This window comes from Pimephales promelas, chromosome 25 (assembly GCF_988280905.1).
Source record: "Pimephales promelas chromosome 25, fPimPro1.hap1.1, whole genome shotgun sequence".
NCBI classification, from domain to species: Eukaryota; Metazoa; Chordata; class Actinopteri; order Cypriniformes; family Leuciscidae; genus Pimephales; species Pimephales promelas.
The window spans coordinates 15,688,643-15,713,873 of NC_142793.1; the positions used below are offsets into that span (position 1 = coordinate 15,688,643).

A 25,231-nucleotide genomic window follows, 5' to 3' on the forward strand; every position below is an offset into this window, starting at 1 on the left:
AATTATTAACAGTTTTGCAATATATAACATTATATGTCTATTATAAATAAAATCTAACGTTAGACATTTAATGAACAAAATACTGCTTTAGCGTGCATTTGTATATATGTTCCTAGCTTGGGACAGATCTAAATAGAAATAATGTCTATCAGGATCCTTAATTCGTAAATGGATTTCAGTGCTTTTGGAATTGATATGTGCGACCTGTGGCAGCGCAAAAATACAGATTCGTGGATTAGTATTTAAATGGAAAGACATATGGGCGCAGTAAACAGCTGTGCTGCGCATGCGCGGGTTTCCATAGCCGCGGCTGCGTCAACAAAAACTGACGAAACACAGCCGAGCATTTTTTAAAAACGAGGACGAGACTCCACCCAGCGTTCACTTCCGTGTTGTGTCACGTGCTGCTCGACCGCGTCGTCTATTGGTTGTTTTATATCCCTAGATGAATTTGTGTAAAGATTGTCTCAAATGCGAAATAAATATTCCTGTAAAACACGCAAATATCGAATTCCAGTGATCCTATATTTTTAAAATAAGATAATAAAGTATATTTAAATGGAGTAATATAAAGGTTAACCTTTCATTTTAGCACTCAGTCCTAAGAAACTGTACGCATGAATCCTTACTAGCCTATTTGATGCGCTGTAGTCAGTGTCAGCATCAGTGCAGAGTGGGCACACTGACCGCTAATGGATCTTCAAGGACAGTCATGAACCGCATCTACATCCCAGCAAACCATAAAAAAGCATGAAAATGAATACGGATCGTTTCAGCCTCAGTGTTGACGAGTATTTAGGTAGGCTATGTTACGGTTATCCCTTGGTAACGTCAGTTGTTTTGTTGTTGGTGCGCAGACTGTTAAGCTGCAGTCGGTTCCAAGATGCCTGCTTGCAGAATGATTGACAGTTGCATTAAAAACTATTACAGACACACTACTATGACATTGCCTTTTCTTTTTTACTTTCCAGCTGAAACGAATGTACTCTTTTATCTCAATGATGCTGTCACACAGCTACTTGAACATAAAGAGGAATACACCCAGTTTGGTGTGGTCCGATATTTTGCAGAATAGTAAGTTATTATAAATAATTTTATATATTATTTGAGGACACATTATCATGGCACTCCATGATACTAAAGCTAATACAGATACAACCATGATACATGTCCTAAAAATAATAATTTTGCAGTTTTGCTAGTGTGAAGAATGGGAATCATGTGCTCTTCAGGGAATTCAGTTACATTAAAGCAACACCTCACAACAGAGAGTCTTTTATACATATCTTCTGGAAATGCTTCCGACAGATTGGAAAGAATGGGGGTAAGCATAGGCAAATACGCCATTTGTCATGCCACTTCTCTTATTCAGTTGTTTGCATTGTTGTGTGGTACATCGAGCAAATACAGCTGTTTCTTTTTGCAGATCTGTTGGCAATTTCAGAATACAGTTCACTTTTACAGCTGTTGTGCCCTGACTTTCCCACTGAGATGGTACAAAACACAGCCAGGTAATTTCAAATTTTCTGTTTGATGATTCGTTGACGTTTCCCTCCTTTCACATTGATATTTAACTGAATAACTTTAATGTTTTCTTTCTATCGCAGGATTGTGCTGATAGACGATGCCACTGACTGTCTGTCATTCTCTGATTTTATTTATTCATTCCAAATCCAGTTCTATTATGAAGGTATTTAACTAGTAATATAATGAACTAGACTATAAAATTAAGCTGCACTTTGCTTATGACGTCTGTATGAACATCACATAACCTACTTTATGGTAAACATATTAAGTGAATTAAAAATGTTTAATTGTAACCACTTATAGCAATTCAAAAACATACAATTTTCCTTATACATTCATATAAAATGAAACGTAAAATCTTGATGTTAAGAAATAGATTCAGGTGTTATTTCTTAACCGCCCAATCACAAAAGAACTGGTGATATTTAAAGGTCTTGCTAACACAAAAGCTGCACTTGACCTTGAGATTTTAACAGTGATGTAACAAAAGGCCAGTGACATCATCACCATGTGTAAGCGTTTCTATGGTTACTCGAGGCTCCGCCTTTCATCAGAATGATCTAATCTTCATCCACTTTCACAGAGTTTGTAGAGAGTGTGTCTGTGATTTACCAAGACCTGTTGTCAGGGAAGAACCCAAACACCGTCATAGTCCCGACCTCCACCTCTGTGGAACAGCTGTCCAGCGCAGCCAATGAGGAGCCGGACGCTCAAGAAGGCGTTGACTCCTCCATCTTTTGTGAATGTATAGAGGGTCTTTGTGAGAGGTTCAAACACAAGTAAGACATTCATTCAATATTTATATACTTTATTAATATTTTGAATTAGTTTTTATTTTTATATTTTTTAGTTTACAAATTACATGTTTAAGTAATTTGTTATGTGGTTTTAACAAATATGTTTTTGGCTTTTATTATTTTTAATTTATTTTCATGTTTCAATTTTGTTTCAACTTACAATTATTTATATAAATTAGTTTTAATTTAATTATATTTTATTGCAATTTTATTTCAATGTCAGAAAATTATCTTTCATATTTTTAGTTAACAATCACAACACTAGCTCCATTTAATGCTGCAGAATTACAGCAATTTGTTTCTCAGTAAGTTACTTAAAAAAATGAATCTGATTACGTAATTTGCGTTACTTGTAATGTGTTACCCACCAACTCTAGAACATGATATTGATCTCATCTTTTCCCAGGTTTCCCTCCATTGTTGCCATTAAGGAGATATTAGAGAGCAGTCAGCGAGTGTCTTTCTATAGCTTTCTGATGGCCTTGGCCAAACATGAGGGAGTAAACCAAGACATCAGTGAGTATTTGCTAATATAAAATGAATTACTCGTATTTCTGAATACATGTAATTTTTGTTCTAATGATAGTTAGACATGTGAACTGAATGCTTTATCTTCTGTCATATAATTATCAGGTGCTCTTCCCAATAAATCGGACCTGCTGATTGATCCAGAGATGGACCAGGAGCTGGAGAGACTGTGAGAGAGACGGCCTTGCTTCAAAGAGTATATTACAGTCACTTGCTGGTTAACTAAAACGTCTTTTATTAAAAGACGGAGAGCGTGCAAACAATCTTTTTATATTTAACGCTTACGCATTTTATTGAAAGCTAATATGCTAGTGGCTAGATTTGAGATGTAATACATTTGACTCTGTTTCTGTGAATTTTCCAGCATAGCTCAAGTTGCCATCAGCCCGACGTCCAACAACAGCAGCAGCAGCGCTGCGGGACAGAAGGAGACGTCCAAGAAGGCCTCGCCACGCAAGTCCCTGCACCAACGCAAGAGGATCGAAATGGAAAGCGACGGTTCCACGGAGGAGACAGACTCCTCTGAGAATTAACACGCACATCCCTGCTTGCTAGCTTCTTTATGATTTTTTAGACAGCAGTTATGCTAGTTCACTGATTTGATTAGAGTGGCGTTCCAGCAGTGCTGAAGCATCTCTACTCTGTCTGTCTACGCTCACTCTTCCATTTCTATGGGCTACACTGTAGTCCACTTACTTTCATAGCTGAAACCATGAAATAAACAAATTAGCCATCCATATTGTGTCTAAAAATGTCAATTACCTAACTTCTTGTTATATAACTGTTGTATAAAGGAAAACGCAGTACAGTAATTGATCTGTAATATATATACACACACACTTGAAAACTCGAGAGAAATAGTTTTAGCATGTCATTGAGTATGCCAATGTTATGTATTTGGTATTGGCGAACTACATCAAACGCTGCTGCTGCTATTGATTATTGCTGCAGAGCAAGTATGGACTTGAGCATGTAAGATATGCTGCTGCATAAATAGACATTCATAAATGCTGTAGCAGATTTAGGCAGGGGGAGCTGGGGGGTTTCAGAGAGGAACTCTGATAGCACACAACAGCAGGACTAGCTTACAGCACTGAACAATACTGAAATACGAGACTATTTACATGTTGAGGAAGCAATCTCATTGGCTGCAGGATTAGCAAAGGCCAATCAGTGTGTGCCATGCGGTAATGATGCGATTGCATGTCAACCTTTCAGCATGCGTCCTCTAGTGTTTCATGACTGATGCACTGTTAGCAATAAAACATCGGGACAATCGATTTACAAATAGGATTTAATTTTATGATTTCCACAGAACAGAAAAGTTATGATCATTTAAAAAAAACAATATACAGTGATAACAGATGAAATAGGCACAACTTGTGATTTTGCAGGATCAAGTCGCAAATATTTTTTTTGCAGACACAAATGGTCCTAATAACTGAATACCACCTTTCAAAATGGCCGTACCAAGCAAAATATCTTCACGCACAGTGAGAAACTGTTCTACAGAACGCCATTTCTGCAGATTATTCAATTAAGACTGCTCATTTTGTGAATATTGCATAATAGGTAAGCGCATGCTGTGAGGATGTGCCATTTTGAAAGGACTGGTGAAAATGGGTCCATTTTAGGCCTTGGCTTTAAACCTTTCCTTTTTTGTATCAGGAAAACAAAAAATGAGCAAGCACAAACTTTTCACTACCAGGCAGCAGTATTCCTCGGCACCATCTGTCATTATGACAGTGTCGCATCCTCTCCTTATATATATTTCAGGTGCCAGAATAATATATACTTTAAGATCTTTCCATTTTGTATAGTTATAAATAGGATATCTAATATAATATGTAAAAAGAAAATACAATTATTTGGTTTTCACAGCTACATATGCCAGGGATTCTGAGATTGAACCAGAATGCAAAAAGGCCCAGACTATGCTCTGTTTAACAGAGCAACATATGGGAATCTAAGCACACGTGAACATTGAATACGAGAACCAATAAGAAAAAGCATTCACAGAAGTAAGCATGGGTGCTGTATTGTATTTGTGAGACATTGTAGTGCGCAGATAAATGACAGCAAGTACCCAATTGAACCAAGAACACTTGAAATTGATTGTGGCATTGGGCCGTAAACACAGGAAAACAATGAAAAAGTAGCTCTGTGGAATGGACAAGGGAAAAACGTGGAATGGAATTCTATTTTAATGCTCTAGGGGTCGTTCACACAGAATACCTTTTTTTCCATCTCACTGCACTACTTTACCATTGTTTTTCAATGTAAAAGCACTAGACGGATGTTGTTAGCCATTGCATTTGCGTCATGCAACCGTTGCCGGCTAGAAGCAGTCCATACTGGACGCGACAAAGCAAACATTGCAAATCCATTTGTCCTTCATATCAGAAGTAGCGCAAACGCATGGAGAATATCAGAAATAGAACTGGGCATCAGTTTACTGTCGCGATGCATCCACTGTAGACAGCATCACTGATTATAATGGATCCTGTTGCTTTTCCGCATCACGTTGTAGACACGGCATTTAAAAACATGGCGCTCAAGTTAAAAGTTGGTCAGCTTTTAAAAAATGCGTCTCTAGACCTTGCGGTTTTTGTTCCACTGACCTTTCTCTCACATTTTTAAGAGCAAATACACAATCTGTGTGAACAATCCCGTAGAGTCGATCGTGTTTGACCTTTACGCTCACATCGCACGTCTTTTGCCTTCTCTAAAAATGCGGCAGGCAGTCATCAACACGTATCTAGACCTTGCATTTTTTTTCATTCCACTGACTTTTTTATGCCCAATAACTCGCTCTTTGTGAGTCGAAATCAAGTAGCTTTCCGTAGGATTCCTACTGTATTGATTTCGACCATGAAAATTCGATAAACAATGATAAACGTGACTGTACTTTAATGTTCTGGATCAGGGATTCATAACCTTGGGCTCAAAGATTTGCTAATACGATGTGGTAAATGTTGGAAAGTGGTCTTAACCTGTGGTGCAAAGCGGGTCAGGGACACCAGATGGACAAACTGGGCTGAATTCAATTACATGGCTCACATCCGTTCTGAGTGAAGAAGGACGATCCCCAGTAAAGCTTTGGTTTCCGAGAAAAACTTGATTTTGGATCCAGTCTAGCTTTATGATCTCTTTTCTGTCTTGTGTTGTTTCATCCAACATTAATGCATCAAACATTGTGCTTCGAATTAATAAATGAAACCAAACTTCGCACAGAAATGATTTTTACAAGTTACATCGAACATTTTTTCAGTTATTAAACTCCGTAAGGCTTTACACCAGTCAATAATACTCAAGATGTACGAGGTGAAAGTAGTTGCGGTGTGGCCGATATTCGTTTCGATTTTAACATTTGTCTGAAATAGACGTCAACATTATATCATCAACATGACACGTTACAAAGAGGATCAAAACCACCATCATGCAACACCTCATATAGTATGTGATAATGCAAAAATACAAATAGACCGAAGGTCATTCGAGGAAGATGTCTTCTGTCGGACAGGAATATTCCATATTTTCTTTGTAGAATTGCTGAAAAGCTTTCCTGTTCAAACAAAGAAAAACATTTACATTCATATTTCAGCTAAATTAATAAATGTAAATATTTATATTGTGTGCAACAAAGTCACATTTTAACTGCATTTTTGGAAAGGTCTAGATGTGATTTTAGATATAGAAACTACTAACTACAATCAGTTTGGTTTTCATTTATGCCAAACACAAAAGTACGTTAGTGCCATATTTTAAATTAACTTTTAGCAGATCGATGTAGGTAAAAACGTAAGTAAAAATTAGAGCCAGACCGATATATCGGCAGGCCGATATTAGGCATTTTCTAAACTATCGGTATCGGCAGTTATAATGGCCGATAAAAGAATATTTCAAAAATAAAATAAAAACGGACGAAACAAGCTTGAACTATGTCATGAATGTTGTATAGTTGTATAGTTTGTCCACCAGAGGGCACAGACATAGATTGCTTGAATAACAATTAAAAGAACATCCCCATCAGTTCTCTTAACTCAAATAACAAAATTTGTGACTATCATGTCCAGTTTTGCTGCTGTTAAATAAGCCGAGAGTGAAGCGGAATTAGCTGGTAATAGTTACGTTACGTTCTTACAGTGTAGTTGACTGACTGTCCTTTTAACTTTTGACAATGAGACTGAAGTATTTCTTTAATAGCGTGTGACAGTTATAGCATCTCTCCTTGGCCTGTTATATTGAAAATGTATGTTTTACAATTTGCAGTAGGACATTATACATTGCTAAAATATGGCTCATCATAGACTAGCTAACCACAGCTAATGCCACTATCATCAGTCTGTTCTGTTGTGACAATAAAAGAAACAAGTTTCTTTTTAAAATGCATTATCATATTATTTTAGTTAAAACTCATAAATAACTACAAATAACTAATGTTAGGGAAATCTGTTAATGTTTTGTATCGGAATACCAACAAATATTTGTATCGGTATCGGTCTTCAAAATCCTTTATCGGTCAGGCTCTAGTAAAAATTTATCTATTTCTGAGAAAATGTATAATTTTATAACATTTTATATATGACGTCACTGAGACTAATATACGACCTTCAAACAACTAACAACCATCAAATCACACATTTGTATAGGCTACTACTGTATTATACAGTATACAGCCCAGCCAGCAATGACATGTGGGGCCCATATGAGGGCTTGATGGGCGGCAAATGTGGGCCCCATTATGGGCTTGCACCCGGGATCCACATTGGGGCAAGCTGTGGAAGCCCAGATGTACTAAAATTGGGACCAGTACGGGTACTGTGTGGGTCTTAATTGGGCAATTCATGTCAGACCCATTTGGGCCCCACCTGGCCAAATGGGCCTTAAGTGGGCTTGCACCCGGGATCCAACTATGGTTACCCAGATGGGCTTTAAATGGGCTCTGTAAGAGTCTTATGTGGGTCCTAAGTGGGAAATTCAAGCCAGACCCATTGGGGCCCCATCTACCCGTATTATACAGTCTGTATATGTATCTCTAAATATAGTAATAAGCAAAAAGCATATGCCTCAAATACATAAGTTAGTGTTTCAAGTGTAAATTAGTGTGAATGTCGTGTGTAATCTTGAAATGACTGGAGAACTCACCCTACAGACTCAGCCAGTTTTGTGGTTGTATCATCTGAGAAGAACACGTGACAGGCAAATCTCTGGTATGCTGGATGTTTTGTTATTAGTCCAAAATACCTGAAAGAAACACACAAGAGTATTTACAGTCAAGTCGTGTCTGACTCTATTGTCATTGTTGTGTTCTCTTGGTTTCCTGTAGGGGGCAGTGTAGCTAGATAAAAATGGGGTTATTGTTACAGCTTTATATAAGTGACCACGAGATCTCAGTCCCAGATTAAGAATCTTATATTAATCACTGCATCTAAACTGCAATTCAGATTTTGAAAGAAATTAATACTTTTAAGGATGCATTAAATTGTTCAATATGGTTACAGAAGATTTCTATTTCAAATAAATGCTGTTCTTTTTTATTTTTAATCCGCTAAAGAATCCTGAAAAATGGTTTCCACAAAAATATGCATATTTCAAGAGAGATAATGATAAGAAAACATTGCAAATCTTGAGTCTTGCAATCTCGTAAGCAAATCAAAGCATACTATTTGAGAAGTATCATATGTCTGTGAAGACTGGAGTGACGATGCTGAAAATTCAGTATATTTCACATTTAAAAATATATTAAAATAGAAAATAGTTGTTTTAAATTGCAATAATATTTCACAATAGTACTGTTTTAAATTTATTTTTGATCAAACAAATTAATTTTGTGAGCATGAGACTTAAAAAATATATTACCAACCCCAAACCTTTGAAAGGTAAAAATCTATTAATTATTTATCAATTTATTAAAATTTATTTCAATTATTTTATTAATTTATGTAAGCCCTAATTCCCCCTTATTTTTCTAATAAAAGCATGATGAGATGTTCGATGAGGTTCAAACTCACTTGTTATTCTTTGGATGGCATCCGCAAAAGGAGATGTTTTTCAATTGGAAAAAGTGAAAGCACTTCTCACCCTGTAAAATATGAAATGAAAGACTGAGTGGTCTAATCAGCAGCAGGGATTGGAACACATTAGTGTAAGCAGGAAGCACATGCAGTGTGAGGTCGTCTCAGTATGTGCGCTTAACTCCTGAAGCCTGCGATTAACATCACTGAGCGCGCTCACAAATTCACTCAGAGGGGCTTAGGGGACAAGAACCCCCCGCATTAAGACACTTGATTGAATAACCGTGGAACCCAAATGTTACGTCACAGAGTTCAGTTTAGTGGAAGAGCCTTTTGATGACAACATCTAGTCACACTAAGACCGCCTCCATGGGGTCAAATGTCAAAGTCCATTTCCAAATCACAAATCTACAGGTATTATTGAGAGCGCCCTTAAACAGTGGCGTGTGGTTCATGCCTACTATGCTATTTCATGTCATCATTAATTTTTCAAATATAGAAATAAAGTTTTTATATATATATATATATATATATATCATTTAAATATTTAGAATAAACTCCTAGTATTTTCTAATAAATATTATATAAGTAATTCTATAAGTGTTTCTTCTAATGCAAAACTTCTTGAGATTATTCATTATTAATAATTATTTCACAGGTTTAATCAGTTAATATCTCTTTTACTAACAAAAGACACATCCTTAATGACATCATCTTTCAGGAAGTGATATCACTTTGGTAGGACAACAATAAAATTAACAAAATTTTATGATTTACGTAAGGTTTAGTTTAGTTTAGATTCATTAGTCAGTGTCGCTCAGTTTAAAATATTCCATCCATGGATAAAATGATAGCAACTGATATCAGAATACAGTATTTCAATAAAATATTTAAAATATAAGGTCAAATTTGATGTAAAATACAACTTCAAAATTAAATCGACCCCTTAAACCCTTTATTGAACTACTTCCATAAATAATAACACAACATATTCATTTTGAAAACTATTTGATATGGTACTACATGACAGGAATGACAATATAATAGGCGAGTAATTTTTTAAGAAAAAATAAATAAATTAGTTGTTCTAAGGTATACAAACCCTTCCAGAAGTCCGACAGTCATCCTGAACGATAATTTTCACTCCTCTTGTGTTGATTTCCAGAATGCAAGGCGAAGGAGGGCTGAACTGCATTGTTTTTCTTCTGTTTGATGCTATCTGTTGACATAATCAGATGAACATGAACATCAGATTACACATGAACAACAACATAACATGAAATTATTATGTAAATGTATGCAAATCCAGAAATGAAGTAGTATACCTTGTGCATGGCGGCACAAAGCACATCGTTCCCTTTGTGATACGGCACTTGAACAGAACCAAGAAATTTCACCCAGAATTTGTCCATCCAGTCACTTTTGACCTCTGAATAAATCACAGCGAACAGACATTATTGCACAATCTACAAAAATTAAAATACTCAAAATGCCATGGCAAAGCCAAGGTTTACCTTTAACAAGTTCATCCTTTGTCACCTTGACGGCGTAGAATGCAGGAAAGATGCCTCTGGATCCAGTGCGCATGTTGTAGCCCTCACACCACAGATCCTCGGCCTGAAACTCGACCAGTAAGGGGTCATCCGCCTCCAACTCCAACTCATCATCATGGCGAGGAATAAACCTGTGAAATAAAATGAGTAAAAATGAGTTTAGGGAACCACGCATGAGTAGAGTGTGACTTTTTTCAAAACATGCACAGATCTGTCCTGCAATGCTATGCTTTTTTTGTGTGATGTCATCTTGTTTTGCTGTAGTTGGTTTGTGGGTGAATTTCACTACAAATCAAAAGAATAAATCTGTTTTTAGTACAATTACTTTGCATTGTGATATTTTCAAGACAAAATCATACTTAAAATAATAACAACAACAATAATAAAAGAAATACAGTAAGGAAACAGTAATCCAAAGCATGTTATTATTATTATGCTTTTATTTGTATTATTATTACTTGAATTTTATTCATTTTAACTTGACGAGTGTATTCATCTCTCAACTTAAATATTATACAATTTCTTATAATAAAATGAAGAATATAAAAAAAAAAACACTATGCTCATCATATGTTTCAAGTCACTGTTGTGCTTTTTAAATGAGTGCATCTCAGGCTTTGATTGAATCTTTACCTGAACACTCCTCTGTGGCTCTGTTCTCTTTCCTCTCCATTAATAACACAGGAGAAAAATCCAAACTCCGCCCCTAAGTAGGAGAACAAACGTTCATTGTCACTAGGAAAAACAAGGGAAATAGACATTGCGGCAGGTAATGCTAGCTGAATTTCACAGTCTTGCTCCTGGCTGGTCTGATATTAGCAAACCTGTTAATGAGGAAAATCTTTGGAATTCTTGTATTATGTATTATGGAAGGGGTACCACAAGGTTCAACCCTTGGACCTTTGCCATTCTTCACACTGCACTTGCATTTTCTGGTAAACCACTCCACATAGCCATTTACTCTCTTTGAATTATATGACATGTTCAACCCAGGTCAGGTTATAACGAAAAAGTCGGCATCTACTGGGAGTGAATGGTCTTTAGAGCAACAAATAGAGAAGCTTCAAAAACTTGGGGCATCACAATGCCATTACAAAGCTGGGAAGAGCCAGGATATTACTTTTAAATAACTCAGGCCCCGTCCACACTACTGCGTTTTCGTTTAAAAACGGAGAATTAAAACGAATACGATCTCCGTCCACACCAGCGTTTTATCTGCGTATTAGAAACGATCTCCGTCCACATTAAAACGACTGAAAACGCGGATCACGTGACCATTCACCAACACTGGGCATGCGCGTGCCGGTGTAAACAGTGAATGACGAATCAGGGAAGGACACGTCAAGACTGATAACACCCAATCATAGAGCCAAGCGTCAGCGTTTCTGAAGTTCTCCGTTTTGTATGGTTTTGTCTCGTCCACACTAAAACGCCCTCCGGAAATTCAAAACGAAAAACGGAGCTGCCGCGTTTCTAAACTTCTCCGTTTTAGATCTTCGTTTTTCCCGTTTTAGTCTGGACGGGAGGTGCAAACGTAGCAAAAGGTCTCCGTTTTTAAACGAAAACGCAGTAGTGTGGACGGGGCCTCAGATTTTGTTTGGCTGAAAGAAGAAAGTCATCTACACCCAGGATGGCTTGAGTGCGAGTAAATTAAGGGATCATTTTCATTTAGGTGAACTATTCCTTAAAGATCCGTGCACGTGAAACAATTTTTTTAAGAACCTGAATTCTAAATAAATTAATTTCTAAATTCCAAACTACTTTCTAAGCTCACACTACTCACCAGAGAAACGTGACCGTCCATTCACGAAGACATTCTTGAACTTGCGGGAACGTGGCATGTCTGAGGTGGTGTCTGTGGTGGAGTCGGCAGACAAACAGGAAGTGTCTCTCCTCATGCTCGTCGCTCCTGACTCTTCCCCCTCTTCGTCCGCATCCTGATCCTCCTCATCATCGTCAATGGCAGATTCATAGACTGTGTTGTCACTGTCACTTTCGTAACCTTTGTAACAATCCTTGATGCTCACTAGTTCGAGCTTAGCATGTTCATCCACCACCAGGGTGTACTTGACAGAGTCATACGTCAGTCCCGAAGCATCCGTGCTGACCGCCACCGTCTTTGAGGTTCCCTTGTCCTCCTTCACCACTTTGGGCTTGCGGGTTTCAGCCCACTGACTAGCATCCCCCGGGTCACCGAGGCTGACAGTCCGGCATGGGGGTGTAGGTGGATACACCTCATCCTCCTCGCTAATGGAGGGGTTCGGACAACCCGCCGATGGGTAGTTGTGAAGGGGAGGAATCTCCGTGTCCGAACTAATGGACATGCGATTGCTGTCGCTGCTCTGGGACAGAAACGGTCGCTCCTGCTCCCCGTTAACCGGCGTGAGGTGGATCTCCTCAGTGGCATGATAGTCCTTGTTTTTATCGACCGACTGGTCACACGTATCTTCATTCTCCACGGGATACTGCACCTGTTCCCGATAGCCATTGACGGTGTGATACCGGGCTTTTTCCTTGCAAAGGATCGGCATGTCAAGGACACCCTCTATGAGGGTCACTTCCGTGGATTTTTCCCTCATAACTGCCTTTGTGAGGGGCGCCACCACTTTGGGGTTGTTCAACTTGTCCTGCTGCTTGGTGCAAGCGGCTGAGGATTTATTCGTAGAGGAGGCTGGGCCTCGTGGTTTGGTGTCAGCCCTGGCCTGAACTTTGTCCCCATCGGTCTGGCTAACCTGCTCGGGTTTGGCCGCCGGATCTCCTGTTTCACACACAGAAGATTATACATTAGGCAATAAGCCTAATGGAGGAAAATATTTGAAGGGGATTATGTAAAAATGTCAGTTAATGCCTCATAAACACAACTCAGCACAGGAAGTAATGAATCCTGATGATTTTTAAACCAGTATAGAAATTCTGTTTCATTATAGTTAATCAACTGAGGAAATTCACCAAGAAAAACTATTTTTAAATAAACACTAAATGAAAATAAATAAATAATGAAACAATGAGACTAAAGTAGTGACAGATCATAAGAAAATGCAGGGCGGGTCTTTGTTCAATCCATTGCTTGTTGATTGGATGGAGGCTGATCTGAATGCAAGCTTGCAGTTGATTGTAAAAAAAAGGGCGGGGTTTAAGCAGACTATATGATTGGAGAGAGATCAGAGATAAGTGTGTTGTTTCACTAGAAGACTTAGTTATGGTCTTCCAAAAATAAAGAAACATGCACGGATGAATTGTTCACAATAAGATCATTTAACATGCATTTAGAGGTAACACTTTACAATACGGGTGCACTAATAAGCATTAATTCATGCTTAACTAATGCACAAATAATACTGAATTAATGTGTATCTAAGCTATTCATTAATGATTACCACATTAGGAACTAATTAAGAGTCTTTAAGCTTAATGTATTAGTTCATACATGAATTGTTATTAATCAAAAATGTAATTGTGGATTAATTCCATAATAACTCTTTTTTTTAACTAATAGTGTTAATTAATATGTTAATTACCAGAATGAGTCAAAGCCTTGTATTCCAACTTTCAGATAATATGACAGGTACACTAATATGCATTAATACATGATTAATTACTTCATTGTTAGTGCAAATCCACGTGCAAATTACTACAATTACTAAATGACTAGTTAATAATGATGTGCCCCAACAAGTAAAGTCATAACATAATGATACCTTTGCAAATCATTAGATAATGATTAATTAAAGCAGACAACTGGAAGTTGAAATGCATAGCTTTGACTAATTGTGGTAATTAACACATTAATTTACACTACTAGTTAATAAAATGTTATTAAGGAATTAATACACAATGACGCATTGAATTAATAGCAATTCATGTATTACATAATCTATGGATCATATAGACTCTTTATTAGTTGCTGATGCAGTAATCATTAATTAATGGTTTATACATTAACTCATGATTACCTGTGCATTAGTTAAGCATGAATTAATGCATATTAGTGCACCCGTATTGTAAAGTGTTACTCATTTAGAAAGCTATGAATTTTCATTTCATGCTGACTTTAAGGTAATGTGTTCAAGTCGGTGGACTTGTGCTAAAGTAACACACACAAAATGCAAATTTGCCATTTTCAGCAAAGTATAAAGTAAAAGCAAGACAATTGGGACAGAGGCTGGTAGCCACAGTATTTACCCTCCTTAATGGATTACACTGGGACAGGAGAAAGTATTTTATCATAGACGACATTTAAAGACATTTTTCATACTTCTAGCCAGAGTCACACACAAGTGACATCAGATGAACTCTCTGGGTAAGTGGATTGACGAAAATCCCATTAAGTTAATTACAGCACGTAAACACGTTTTCATTCCGTGGAAGCGAATACTAAAAAAACAATCACAATGATGAGACATATATTGTATTCCTTGCCTTTATCTCATGGTAATTCCTCTAATGCATAGAAAAGAGTTTGAAAAATGACTTGTTTGGAAAAAATCTAAGTCTCAGCAAATTCATCAGACGTGTTAATTTGTTGTGGAACGCGTGGCCATTACTTACCCTTAATGTGTGGTGATGAAGAACGGGTTTTCTTTTCTTTCCTTCGTTCTTTCTCACCAAAGGAATTGTTATTTATTGTGTCCTGCGAATAAAATGGAGAACAAGAATGAGGGATGGATTTTTCAATATAGTGCAGACAGGGTCAGATCAAAATTGCTGAGATTAATCCGTACAAATATAAAAATGATAACCAAATATTTTGGTCACTACAGTGTAGATACAGTAATACATACATTCTCTACATAACCTTAAAATAACAAATAATATTTTTTTTAAATATAAGAATGTCATTGCATTAGATAACAAAATGTCAAAACAAGTGGAATGCATTTAAAATAACAGCAGCAATTTATTAATTAATAAATCAAATTAATTTATTTTTCAGACTAAAACACAGACAGGCATGTGTACATCTCTCCATCCTGAATAAAATGATTGATTTTGTCTGCATTACTACTTGCCACTACATTTTAGGTGCTTTTCCATCATATAGTGAAACTAGAAAGTGTATTTGAGTACAATCCATAAAGCAGGTGAGTTACAGGAAGAGCAGCCCGACAGATTGATTTACCGCTCTTTCCTATCGCTGACTCACCAATTGACCACGCTGCTATAATGCACCTTTAACACAGACATTCCTATGTTGCCATAGCAATATGGTCATCGATGATGCAGAATTGGCATGCGTGAGAGAGTGTCAGTGTGTGCGTAAGTGTGGGGGTAGGAGCACACACTAGTGCTCGTGACGGAGGAGGAAGACACAGATGGCTGAAATGAGGCTCTTATCCAGTGACTCTAAAAACAGTATCAGGAAAGAAACCAGATGGGAGAAACTCTATCCCGACAGTATATTGCGATCTAGTTTAATAATCAAAGCCTTTCTCTAAATATTACTGTCGGTCTACTAATATCAGACTAGAATTAAGCAATCTTCATAAATATATGACATTTAAATCTGAGAAAGATATTTATATACTATATTTATACATACATTATTAGTGGACAAAAGTGATGTCTGGAGCGTATATTTGTTTTCAATGACACTACAAGTCCAATTAAACTTTTAAAATATTAGGAAATTGTATATATTTATTTATATTTTATATATATATATTGAATATGAGTGAGGAACAAAACACTAAACTTGGTCTGACAAAGTTATTTGGCAAAAAAAGAAGAAGAAGCAAACAACAGCTACAGGTTTTATTTTACCATGCAAAAAAGCAAGGAAAAGGCATATTGACTACAACATAATTATTAAAAAAATTAATATTTTGTTGGAGATATTAATATCTCTCTTGTTTTTGCATGTTCATAAATTCTTTGTATGACAGCCTGGCCAAAATATTTGGCGTTTCATAGTATTCACTCAAATTAAACAATTGTCACCAAGCACTTGAGCAAATTTTTTAAATTAAACCAATTTTTAATAATATTTGAAAGAAGGGTGAAAATGTCAGTTTTCTTAGGCCAGACATGACATTTGGATTGGAGCTGAAAAATTGTTTCGTCCAATCAGATGCTTACTTTCTAGAATAAGAATGTATGCACCTAAACCCATATGTGTTGATTTAATAAAGTCTTTAAAAGTCAAAAAGGGTGGTATATTTTAAAGGGGTGATGAACTGAGAAATTAAATTTTCCTTGAGCTTTTGACATCTAAGAGGTCATCATATTATAAGAATATCCTGTAAGTCTTAGAACTGAAAACGTCCTTGTTAGTCCAATAAAAGCTTTTATTGACACCAGCCTCAGCAAACGACTCGTTTTTCAAAGTGGGGAACTATGACATCATAGAGGATAAAACACCACCCCCGCAGGAGAAGATCAACGCCTACTTCAACACGGCCGGTTTAGCCCCGTCCACCGATTTGCGCATTACACACATAGCTGAATAAAATAGATGCCTACCTGGTGAAGACAAAACCGGATCAAGCTACCGAGTAATACAAAATATTGTGCAGTGCCTGTATGTGGAAGAAGACAGTCGCTGCATAAGCTTCCTCTGGATTCCAATAGGCCTGGTTAAACTTTATTTTTAATGACGTTTCCAGCTGATGAGGTAAAAACATTGCCGTCTGTCCGCTTCATTTCACTGAGGATTGTTTTGTATAAAAGACTGGATTTGCAGACCGATTAAGATTTAAGAACGGTGCTGTGCCGTCTATATTGAACAACACACGGACTCTGGGTCGAACATGTATGGGCGAATCATTCCAGTTGCCATTTTACAACATTGGACGTTTTCAAAACAATTTCCCCCACGTGCATCGACAAGTGAGTTGAAACTCATTATAATATGCAAAACTGTTATCCATAGTGGGCGTTTACTTCCAAGTCTTCAATGCGAGACGCCCATAAAAACAGAGCGTTTTTCAGCTAGGCTCAAAACTAGGGTAGAGAATAGCCTATTAGTTATTCATTTTGATGTTTTTTGATGTAAAAAAAAACCAATCGAAACGTCATAAGTTGACCTCAGACAACAATAGAATAAAATTTAAAACGCCAGTTCATGACCCCTTTATTACTTTTCCACAAAATTCAAAGAGATATATTAATAAATTAAAATACAACATACAATCCTCTGCTTCTAAAATAGTTACTTTTTGGCTGACATCACAGCCCCTCCAAAGTACACCATAACTGTTAACAATTCAATAATTTCCGGATAAAATCAAGTCTTGTCCAACATTTTTAATTGTTGAATATCTCATTTCACTCAGAAACGTGTTTTATTACAGAAGTAGTAGGTTGTCAATAGCACTCCACATCTATTCAAAGAGTTTCAGCCAACATCCAGGCCTCTAGCTTTCAAGCTGACATATTTTCGTCACAATGTAGATCATTTTAGAGCAGGCATTTTCACAGTTTTACTTGTATTACTCAATAACTGTGTAAAAGCTCTTTGCTAATTCCTCAAAGGCCCTTTGAGCCCCACAGCTGTGCCAATGCTGTAGACGTAAAGATTACGAGATTAAAGACAGGGAAGCACATTTACAGTCATCCACCATCTTCTCTAGTTGTAAAACAGTCTGCAGTCACTAGCAACACTCTCATGTCAACCTCATAACCATAAAACATACAACAAGTGGGCTTTTGCAATTCTTAATAACAAACATTCATTTTAATATATCCGCTGTTTTAGACATTCAGGACATTGGACTTTTAACCAGCACTAATGCTATAAGATGGTAAATATTGTTACTGCAGACCAAACAGATTAAACTGCATTTTATTTATGGTTTAATGTGCATTTTCAACAAGTTTTGCATTCATTTACTCACCCTCATGTCATTTCAAACCTGTATTATTGACCTACTGTATATAAAATGAAGAATGAGACTTGAGTTTTTGCATGATTTCAGAAGATCTTGAATAATGTATTTTTGAAACTTTCAATGTTTATAAATGAGCAGCTTGAATGTTCTGCAAAATATTGTGATCTGAAATTTGGATTGAAATGAGGGTGAGTAAATAATGACAAAATGTTCATTTATCTTAATCTAGAATCATTCTAATCATATGCTTTTTTTTAATATAATATTCTGGACAACACCAGAAAAGGTCCATAGGAGTTCAGCAAGTCTGGGTTGGAAGTTTTTCAGGAGATAACAGTGCTGCGCCATTACTTAAATCATTTAGTTCCCTTTGCCTCATTACCCACAATGCACTTCAAAATAGAGAAAGAGAAAGGATGGCTGCTAATCATTTACATTAAAAAGGTAAAAGGTTAGATCAGTGTTATTTTAGTATTATATTATCTAGACTTTTGGACCCTTCATAATATCTGATGTTCTCAGATGCAGTTGTCATCATAGAGTTATGTAAACAGCAGCAGATACAAACAATATAAATGTTTATATTACATTAAAAAAAAAAATTAAAAACTCCACTATAACTGTGGAAAACTGTCATAACAGTCTGTGAAAAGGGTCCATTATAGTATGTAAAATTATAATAATTATTTTTTTTACTTTTAAAATAAAACTTAATTTCAGTGAATAACTCCATTTTGAGCTCTTGGGAAATGTAATGGAGATTGAAGCTATTTTACCAAACTAAAATTCTGACATCATCATTTTTGCTAAAGTTCCCAAGTGAACATAATAAAACCAACAACATTTTCGCAAAATTTCAGATCAGAGTGTTTAAAATTTCAATTGGGGCTTGTTGTCACACAAGGTTCCAGGACAATAACAGTAGAAACGCTCACTATATTTTATACCGGAGTAAAAAAAGTGACAATTTGCTAACCCTAAAATGTCAATCGATTCCAATTTACATTACACAGATCACAAGACTATCAAAAACAGCGCCATATACGCCATCCAAAAGACGTTTTTGATCCCACCGTGTAATATTTTGTTAAAATCACCCCATTAAAGTGCCGCCCCCTGCTGTTTGACCCTCACAGGTCAACAGTAATGATCCACTCACGCTCTGTCTTGTCGGATTGCATTACGCATGGAGGGCGGGCAGCAGTGATTCATAGCAGGTGGGCCCGAGCGGGAGCTCGCAAACAGGAAACATCATCAGCATCAGCGGCCGGGAATATCAAAGAAAACCGAACGCTACGTGGCAACGATTTACATATACACTGAAAATACACCCCATCCCTCCAGGGGAATGGCTCGAGATGACATTATCGCTCGAGATCTTGTTTGTGCAGTGTAAAAATTCATCACTCTTACTGTAAAACAATTTCTAATCCCTGTCAATCTGCCTCGGACGCAAATCACAAGACCAAAGGCCGCTGCCCAGACAGTCCGTCTCACCTGAGTCCTTGGCACTTGAGGGAAAAGATTCAGGGTGGTGGGTCTCTTGGGCCGGTAGGTATCCATGGCGACAGCAGGGATGAAATCCTTTAGCTGAGGCTGAGTGACAGGCAGCCCTGCGCCCTGCTCTTCCTTGTGGTTGTCATCGACGGCATCAACCGGCTGCCTCTCGTCCTCCTCTTCCTCCTCTTCTTCCTGGATTCCTCCCTCTGCATCAATCAGGTCCAAGTGGAGCATCTCCGTCTGCAGCTCCACCACCCCCCTCCTCCGGCCGCTCCTCGGCGTACCATTGGCCGGCTGGGTCATGTGATCCTGGGAAGAGCAGGCAGCAGAGCTTTAGAGTCAAGAGCAAAGGAGCTGCAGTCAGAGGCAGCCGGCCAATCAGAGTGCAGTGATGACATCAGCCTGTGGCTCCCTTTCTGACTGCTGTAAGGAAAGCTAATTCAATCCCAGAGAACAATGAGGCGTGTCACACGACATAGCAAAATAAACACACCCAGAAATGAGAATTTATAACATGTTCATTACACTAAACTGCCTCATTGCCTATGAACGCAGCAAAACACTTATTGATGCTAATTATTGAATAAAAAGATTGTGATCTTAAGTTATTTTTATGATTTCCATGGTCAGATGTGAATGGCTTTAACAGAGAGAATTTAGAACCTGTTCAATAATGCTAATCCACCGTATCATCTTGAAAAAAACACTTATTAGCGTAAACACTTGTTATGATGCTAATTATTACATATAAAAGCTTCTGAAATCATAAATGAGGGATTTTTGTTGACATTAAGCGGTTAGATGATATCCATGGTCAGATGTGGTTGCCTTTGATACAGAGTGAATTTATAATATGTTCAATACCACTAAATAACCGCTAAGCCATAGCCTAAACATGAATGTCATGATATCAATTATTGCATTAAAAAAAGCTTGTGCAAAGATAAATAAGTAATTTTTAAAGTTAATTTTAAGTTTAATTGGTTATATGATAATATCCATGATAAACAGATGTGATTGGCTTTGACAGAAAAGTTATAACATTATGCTAAAAGCTAGTTATTGTGCTATTCTTAGCAACACACACTTATGTTATATCGTCAATTGCTGCATAAAGTAGGTTGTGAAACCATAAATGAGGGACTTTTTTTTTTAGGTGGTTAGATGATGATATCCATCATAAACAGTCAGGTGCGATTGGGTTTGACATCTCCCCTCAGTATTGATGTCTAATGCTAATTGACTGCTATGCTAACTGGAACACAACAGCCTCTTGTGACCTTATACTCACTCATACTCATATGAATACTGAAATCTCGACACACATTCGGACCGCAATACATGGAAACTAATGCTGTGCCGTTGACCTAGAAATCTATTTTTGCTGTGGGGTAAACTGCTCGCCATGCTCTGTACCGTCAAATAATGATTCCTCATTCAGCTTGAGACCGCATGACTGTGTCTCATGGAAAGATAAGTGACTATTTGGTTTTAGGGTGGAGAGATATAAACCATACATTTTACTTGGCGGTGGGGACTGTCTGTTGACGTCTACTGTTTTTGAATTAAGATTACTGTGATTACTAACACTAATCATACTATTTAGTTACAGACAATCTTTGACATTTTAATTAAGCAATGGGGTTAGCCTAGATCATGAATAAGTGAGTTTTGGTCATCATTTACTCACCCTAATGTCTTTTCAAACCTGTAAGCTTTTGTTACAGAACATTGCTAAATGTCCAAACTGCTCCTTTTTTAAACACTAAAAAGCTAATGGTAACTAATGTCTGCCTAACACCTTCTTTTGTTTTCAATATAGTAATACAGTCAGCTATATTAACACAAGATACAGTTTTAAAACGACATGAGGGTGAACAAATAAATATTTTTTTTTTTGTATTCACTTTTTTCAAAGGCAATATTTGTCCATGTAATGTTTCATCCTTTAAATGTAAAATACTTAAAGGGTTTAATAAATGAAATCACATCAGCTAATTAAACCAGTGATATATCTGTTATCTATTTGAAAATTTACATGATGGTTACTACAATCCTTACATTTAGAATCCATAGGGCTGGGTATTGACACAAATTTCAGATTGGATTCGATATCTATTCACAAACTTGCGCTTAGATTCAATTCTGATTTCGATTTGATTCGATTAATGCAGGCTATCATGTCAAATATTCTAGAAAAGCATGGTTAACTGATTTATATGGGCTTGTATGCAAATTACAGTGAATTACAGACCTACACATTGAAATGGTCCACGTCATAAAAACATGACGGATTTATTCAAACATACATTAAATATTGAAGACAGTTAAAAAAATACAATGAATATGCAATATAGTGCAAATATTTAGCAAAATGCTCCTCTCTTGAGTTTATTTGTCTAGCTGTAGGAGCTCATGGATATTGAATGTCTTTTCTGAGGTAATGTTATAGCTTACACATAGGCTGTGAAAATGTTTACAAGCTATTATTTGAGACATGAAGAATTTCGGTAAATTGTAGGCCCTACTATATCTTTTTCAACATACCTTCTGATGTTCATCCATATTTATTTTGTGCTGAAAAACAGTAACGTTAGTTAAGAAGAAGAGATTCAGTTCCCGTGCGGAACTTGAGGCGATCTGTCATTCCTCATAACAGAGCGCCAAAACGGTATTTAACATTTGAATTTCGTAATAAAATTGATCGAATTTGAAAGCTGAGACTTTTTGTATGTTAATAGCAACAAAGCACAAACTAATTGCGCTGTATATTGGATGTGCATGGGGTTACAGTTTTGTCAATCAAAAATGAAAATCGATTAAAATCGGGAAATCGCTCAACACAGTAAATAGCTAGGCTACTGTGAAACTTCATTTCATACAGTTACATTTCATTTGCAGTAAATTCTTAAAGGAATAGTTCACTTTAAAAAAAAACTTTTGCTGATAATTTACTCACACCAATGTCATCCAAGATATCCATGTCATTTTTTTCTTCAGTCGAAAAGAAATTAAGGTTTTTGACAGTTTCAGATTTTGACAGTTTCAGAAAGTTTCAGAAAGTTTCAGTGCAAAGGGCTTTAAACGATTCCAGACGATGAATAAGGGTTTTATCAAGCAAAACGATCGATCATTTAAAAAAAAAAGTTTAAGTTTTAAACTTATCAAAATGAACGAATCTTTTTACGAGTCAATTCGTTCATTTCGTTCGCTGATTCAACCGAATGACACGAAAAATTAATTGTTCATTTTGATGAACGAGTTCGAACAGGAGAGTCACGAACACGCATCACAGAACAGAGCAAGGCGAGCATTTGAGCTTATAAAACTTAAACTTTTTTTTTTTTTTTAATGAGCGATCGTTTCACTTGATAAGACCCTTATTCATCGTCTGGAATCGTTTAAAGCCCTTTCAACAGTTTGCAGTTTGTACTGAAAGTGTCTTTTGGACCTTGAACTGTTTGGTTCCCATTGAAGTCCATTATATGGAGAAAAATCCTGGAATGTTTTTTAAAAAAAAACTTAATTTCTTTTCGACTGAAGAAAGAATGACATGGATATCTTGGATGACATTGGGGTGAGTAAATTATCGGCAAAAGTTTTATCTTTTTAAAAAAAAAGTGAACTACTCCTTTAATGCAGGAACAGTCTAAAGTTAAGTGCCATGTTTGATTACTGAACTAGTCTTGTACTAGTGAGCTGTAAGGAGATTAGCTTCAGACTCAGATGTTGATGAATCTTATGTTTGGCGCACCTCCAACAACCAGAGTAACTGACTCTACAAACTAGATGTAGGCAAAGTTTTAAAATAAATACATTGTTTCAATGTGAAATAAATTAGTAAAAAAGTGAAAATTACATATATTATAATTTTGAATAAATAGGCTATACATACATTAAAGAAAAAAATATGTTGATAAATATAAATAACCTAAATAAAATATATTAATATGTTGGTCTATATGGTTTTCCCTAAAAAGGACAGCTTATATGAAAACTGTTTGTAATTTGAGGGTGTAGGCTACAGACTTACTTTAGGGTCGAGGTCGAGGTGGTTGAGAGTGATTCCGTTCTCATCCGTGATTTCTGTTACTTCTGACAGGTCATCATCCTCGTATTCATTCAGACTGATGTCATGCGTTAACCTGAAAAGTGGCAGCACACCCACATACACAGTGACACACACTACGTCATTCCTCCACTATGAGACTATTGCTAGACAATCAGAGGGCAGGGCTCACCGGATGATCAGATAACTTCAGGAATACTGCAGTGCTATATATACACACACAAACATTGGTTTCCATGTTTTATGGGGACTTCGTATAGTTTTATACTATACAAACTGTATATTCTAATCCCACCCTACCCCCAATGCATTTTTACATTTTCAAAACACTTCATTTATTACGCTTTATAAGCTGTTTTCCTCATGCGGACCAATAAATGTTATATGTTATTTTTACCGTAAGGTAACATTGTGGGGACAGGGGAATACCAGGAGCACGCACACACACATATATACTGTATATAGCCTATATACAGTATATTCAGAATTATTATAAACGTGCAATGGAAATCTGTAAGAAAGCATTAGCAAAAACACATTTCTGCTGTTTGTTTAACACATCATATAAACTTCCTTAAGCAATAACAGTTACTTTCTTATTCAGTCTATAATGTTTAGAAAGCAGCTGTTAAGTGTCCTTACCTCAGTCTGCAAGCTAGCAAAATCTTTTAGCCATTTGCCGATAAATGAAGCTTTAAAAAGCTTTCAGACATACTAACTTCTCAACACTTCCTTTATACCTGCAATTGTGCAGCCGCCCACATTTCATAACAGATAACAAGATGAACAAGATAATTGTTCATGATAAATTCAGTCGAGCAAAAAAACCTAGAACTATTAATGTCGTTTTGCACACCACAGTTGAGTTATTTGTATGATTTTGTACCATGTAAAACACTCAAATCAAGCCTAATTTTAGGTTAGAAATATTATACACGCATATTAAATTACAAAAACCTTCATATCCATAACCCTTACATTAATTGTCCTGCAATGGACACCAAACTAACATTCTGGCCCATATCAGAGCACACAAGCTGATCCTAGGTCAGATAAGTGCACTGTAAAAGGCCCCATCACTACTGTACCATTTCTCCCACTGTTCCTCCATCCAGCTGTCCCCATCCTCTCTGGAGTCCATGGCCAGGCTGAGCACCATCTGCGGGGCAGGGCGGGGTGCCACTGGACCCTTCTTAGGGGGAAATCGATGGAGCCGACAATTATGCCACTTTCTTTCTCAACCTCCCGTCCAGCACTCCACACAGAAACGTCTCCAGCGAGGGTCCTCAGGGGGGGGGTTACATCAGCCACGGGAAGCTGTAGTGCCTGTCCTCACATCCCCTGGAAAACATCATACTGCACACCCCTGACAGTCCTTTCTCTGCTCTGCGTGTGTCCTTCAATGGAGCCATTA

At 36.9% G+C, this 25,231-nt stretch overlaps 2 protein-coding genes across 3 annotated transcripts; one reads left to right on the plus strand and one right to left on the minus strand.

Moving 5' to 3' along the window:
* The first annotated feature begins 371 nt into the window (after window positions 1-371).
* cstpp1 (centriolar satellite-associated tubulin polyglutamylase complex regulator 1) lies at window positions 372-3,589 on the plus strand. Of its 2 annotated transcripts, none has more exons than XM_039648082.2 (9): window positions 372-799; window positions 972-1,074; window positions 1,194-1,324; window positions 1,427-1,511; window positions 1,608-1,690; window positions 2,111-2,306; window positions 2,731-2,840; window positions 2,958-3,021; window positions 3,217-3,589. In XM_039648082.2, exons 1-9 carry the CDS (start codon window positions 751-753, stop codon window positions 3,383-3,385), a joined length of 990 nt encoding a protein of 329 aa, XP_039504016.1. In that variant the 5' UTR covers window positions 372-750; the 3' UTR covers window positions 3,386-3,589. The 2 variants fall into 2 exon arrangements, with proteins under 2 accessions (XP_039504016.1, XP_039504017.1); XM_039648083.2 differs by having other exon boundaries at window positions 2,958-3,048; window positions 3,217-3,357.
* A 539-nt stretch (window positions 3,590-4,128) lies between these two features.
* Window positions 4,129-25,002, minus strand: mapk8ip1a (mitogen-activated protein kinase 8 interacting protein 1a). The gene is made up of 12 exons (XM_039648079.2): window positions 24,906-25,002; window positions 23,782-23,893; window positions 19,746-20,057; window positions 14,971-15,052; window positions 12,206-13,180; window positions 11,056-11,128; window positions 10,384-10,553; window positions 10,195-10,298; window positions 9,972-10,088; window positions 8,867-8,937; window positions 8,001-8,099; window positions 4,129-6,417 (listed from the first exon to the last, which is right to left on the minus strand). Exons 1-12 carry the CDS (start codon window positions 24,974-24,976, stop codon window positions 6,345-6,347), a joined length of 2,259 nt encoding a protein of 752 aa, XP_039504013.2. The 5' UTR covers window positions 24,977-25,002; the 3' UTR covers window positions 4,129-6,344.
* Between the last annotated feature and the right edge of the window lie 229 nt (window positions 25,003-25,231).